This window comes from Austrofundulus limnaeus, unplaced genomic scaffold, assembly GCF_001266775.1.
Source record: "Austrofundulus limnaeus strain Quisiro unplaced genomic scaffold, Austrofundulus_limnaeus-1.0 Scaffold114, whole genome shotgun sequence".
NCBI lineage: Eukaryota > Metazoa > Chordata > Actinopteri > Cyprinodontiformes > Rivulidae > Austrofundulus > Austrofundulus limnaeus.
Genome location: NW_013952516.1, coordinates 116,177 through 120,303, shown reverse-complemented (window position 1 = coordinate 120,303; position 4,127 = coordinate 116,177). Strand labels below are relative to the sequence as shown.

Here is a 4,127-nt window from a genome sequence, read left to right as displayed (position 1 = left end):
GTGTGTGTGTGTGTGTGTGTGTGTGTGTGTGTGTGTGTGTTTGATGGTTTCTGAGGGATTGAGAGTCATTTGATGTTTGACAAACATTGCTCATGTCTTGTTTTCAGGCCATAATTTACCAGATTCTCACGATTTTTCAGGATGAGCTTTTTTTAATGTTGTAGTTCTTTTTGTTTATTTGCCTCCGAAGTGAGAAACCTGACAGGGTAAATGTTAGGAAACAGCAGGTAAAACGGAGATGGAGATCTTTTTCAACAGTTTGGTAAACTTTTAGGTGTCTCTTTGTGAGATTTTCAGAAACACCTAAACCTCCACAGTAAATTAGTAGTAAAAAGTAGAAGTAACATGTTCTGAGCTGCTACTTGAGAAAACGATTTTTCTCTCTTTCTTTCTTTCATAAAGACTTTTGAGAGTATTGCTTTTAAAATGTGTTCCTCTCATCAAAGTCCCGATCGAGATGCCTTTGATATCGCCAGAGGGAATGGAGGGCTTTTTGGCGTGTTTGGATGTACATGTGTGTGTCTGAGTGTGTGAACGAGGGAGCTGCTCGAGAACACGTCTTTCATCTTCTTTCCCATGGGTGCCAGCGTGATGGCAGAGCAGGGGCAGCAGTGGCTCATGGGAAACAGATTTTCTTTTTCTGCGCATCCCCAGGATCWGAGTCAGTCGAAGAGCTGGAGGGGGAGTGTGTGTGAGTGTATGTGTGTGTGTGTGRGGGGGGGGGGGGGGTTCTGATGGGGTTGGTGATGCACAAGCCCTAAAGTGGCAGCTTGCAAAGCTTTAAAAATGTTTTAAGGAAAAGCATCACACAATGAGATGTGGGTGATTTGTGTGTGTCGTCCGAAACTTTTGCAGCTCCTGCAGACTTTGGGAGCGAGTCGAACTGATCACACAACTCAGACGGGGAGTTAAAATCTACATTTTAATGTTTGTTCCCGCTTACCGTTGCTGTAGAGGAGCTGGAGCTTGTAGTGTGTGCCGTTGTTCGTTTTTTCTCCTGTCTGTTCCTTGGAAAAAGACACACACATGCACACACAAAAACACACACACACACAGACAAACACAGGGTACACAGATGAGTACACTGGGGCATTTAAAAGTGCAGCTGGACATCAGTACGCATGAGGCACTTGAGCTAGGGTAAGTTTAAGATCAGAGCTCAAAGGTTTTATGGGACTCTTGGTGTGAATACGCGTAAAGCTTAAAGCAATAGTTCAGATCTTTTAACATGGGGTTCTTGCTCAATGTAAATAGCTTTTTAGACATCCTCAGTTCAGAAACTTAGACTAAATTGATGAGCTAAAGGCTAGTCTGAGTGAGGTCAAGACCAAAGTGGACTGCTGTCACCTTAAAACAACTCAGGTGACTCCTGTCTTTTAGATACATCACTGTCGGTTTTCCATTACACATTTTTTATTTTGTTACACAAACTTATTTGGATCTTTGTATGCTTAAACATTTACTTTGTTCATTTAGTTGAAAAAATGAATGTCATTATTTTTATCAATGCCTTTGCYGTTGCAACAATGTGAACTTCATGTCTGATGACCAAAAAGGTTTTATGTTTCTAAACAGTATATTATAACAGTCATGGTGCAGCCTGCACTCTTCCATTCCAGCACCAATATATCACTTCTGTGCTCTAACATGGAAGTTAAGGAAGTGTAAAGGTTTATTAAATAGTGTTCACGTGTATCACCATAAAAAAACTAATTTTAGTTTAAAGTTGCTGGCTGCAGCTCACTTTAGTTTTTCCCTCACTCATCTGACAGCTCAGGAAACTGGGGCTGTTCGAAGAGTTATCTACAACAGGTAAGATATTAATTTTTTATAACATTTCTACAGAAGCCCTTTTTACAAGATATGAACGATCACTTTACCTTTAAGTTGCAGACTTTTTATAAAGGCAGAACTAAGATCTCTGACACAAACCTTTTAAAACACTGAAATTAAATGTAATGGCCGTGTCTGCAGCGAGGTAGGAGACAAATGTGTGTGTGTGTGTGTGTGAGTGCGTGGGCGCAATTGTGTTCCCCTGCTGAGCACCAGTCGACCTTGACATAAAAACTTCTTTTCCACTATCCCAGGCTCTCACTTCTTCCCTCTTTGCTCCTTCCTGGCTGTTGTTTTGCCTCTTTCCTTCACTTCCCCTACCTCTCCTGGTCTTTCTAAGTGGTCTCAAAGGAATGCTCTCTGGTCCAATAACCCAGGAGGCTGGCATCACAGAGATGAGCTCGGGAAAGGAGAAGAGAGAACAAGGAGATTGGGGAGGAGAAAAAGAGATAGCTGCGAGACCAGAGTGTGGAAATTAAGATGCACGAAGAAGACGAGGCAGAGAGCAGAGGAGGCTCCGAACCTGAAATRAGGAGTGAAGTTGAGACACACAACAGGTGATCGATGGATGCCTGGCTTCATAAGTTTTGCAAAGACGCACAGAGGAGCCCTTTATTTTTTATTTTTTTTGCCATGCCATCGCTTCGCCGCCACATAATTATGAGGCAAAAACAGATGCCAGGGTAACCATGCAGAAAATGAACTTCTCCGCTGTCATCACGTGGCTGTGTGCTGGCCTGTGTGGCACAGCGAGCAGCAACAGTGACAGCTCTCAGCCCTGGCATTAGCACCGCCGCCTACATCAATTACAGCACAGGAAACTGCCTTTGAACTTCCACTTGACAGGATGGTGTCCCCTTTTCCTTCCCCAAAGGACAGAGATGCTGCTACTTCAGGAGGCCCCCACCCGTCCACCCTACCCCCAASCTTCCACACCACAAGGCAGGACTCATCCGTCAGCGCTGAACATCAGGCTCACCCCAGGCCCTGTCCCCCTCTCTATTTAAAACTGTCTTCATGTTGGACCCTTCTTGTTTTGGTCTTGTCTTATTTTGGCTCCCTCCAACAGTAAAAGTATTTGAGGGGGGGGGGGGGCATGAAGGCACTTTGATGATTAGTTCAGTGTATATCTTAGCAAGAGCGAGCATCATTTGCATTTTTAAAAAAGTAGTGATGTCCTCCTAATGAGGCAAGCTGCTAATTAGTCATTAGATATTCTTTTTCAATCCCACATCATCAGCTCATGGAGGGTAAAGCTTGTGTAAACATGTCGCCGTCAGCTGTTCGATATGTTTGGCTTCATGGGGAAGAGTGAGCTGAGCACCTGGTTAATACAGTTCTGGTGTTATTAATCAGATACTGACTCTTGTTTTTATTTGAAGTTTTATGAGAGGAAAAAATAAGTCCAAACTTCAAACTTTAGAGATAGCAAAGAGGTGACCCACACACCTTTTCATGCTCAACAAAGTCCACAAAGGCCGTCCTCTCCACTTCCACAGGTTGGCCATGTCTGTCATAGAGCGCCAGGACAAAGTGGAAGAAGTTGGACTTGCGGAGATTGGAGGGCGGCTGCTTCTCAAAGTGAGCTCTGGACAGAGCCACTCCACTGAGGACACAACAGGAAGAGACAATGATTAAATGTCCAGCTCTGCTCTGTGTGCAGGACACTGATTTAGACAGAGAAGCTGTTTGTTTGCTTTAAATGACAACTCATTTAAAACATATTTTCACATATTATAGTAAAGGATTGACTCAAGAACTAAAAAGAAATTCTGCCAGTGGTGTTCACCTCAGCATGTTTAACAATAAAACAGACATTTAATATTGTTTCTTTTTCACATGTTTGCTATAACCTGAATTAAAAATGCACCTCTAATTTGTTTTATAAAGTAAATAAAAAATGCAGAAGATTTTGTTTTTCTTCAAATATCAAAAATGCAGAAAACTCATAAAGTTGTTGAAAAACTTAATTTATTTTCTCCTCGGTGGCCTACAGTTTGTTTGCAGAAGCACGTTTTGTTTTATTGGGCCTGTCTAAAAAAATGTTCAATACTTATTTATATTTTAAAGCAAGGATGTGTTTTCATAAGATCCCAAATGTAAAGATGCGGCCAATAAAATCATGTCGAAATTTTTAATTTACCCAAAACAATCCTTTAAAGATCTGAAAGTGTAAAAATCCACGCAAGAGGAAAAATTCAACATCAACTGAAAATTAAAGATGAAAGCTGGATTAAAACTGATGACCAGTAGTGATGGGGAAGATCGTATTAAAAATGCAAATACTGTATAAA

The 4,127-nt window shown here is 41.7% G+C and overlaps 1 protein-coding gene across 1 annotated transcript in view; it reads right to left on the bottom strand.

Annotated features, from left to right (window-relative positions):
* Nucleotides 1-4,127, bottom strand: part of ebf2 (EBF transcription factor 2) — a gene marked incomplete in the record, with an annotated part of 30,766 nt that overhangs the window by 25,147 nt on the left and 1,492 nt on the right. The window contains 2 exon segments of the mRNA XM_014014305.1: nt 944-1,007; nt 3,283-3,439. Coding sequence (XP_013869759.1) covers nt 944-1,007; nt 3,283-3,439 — 221 coding nt within the window.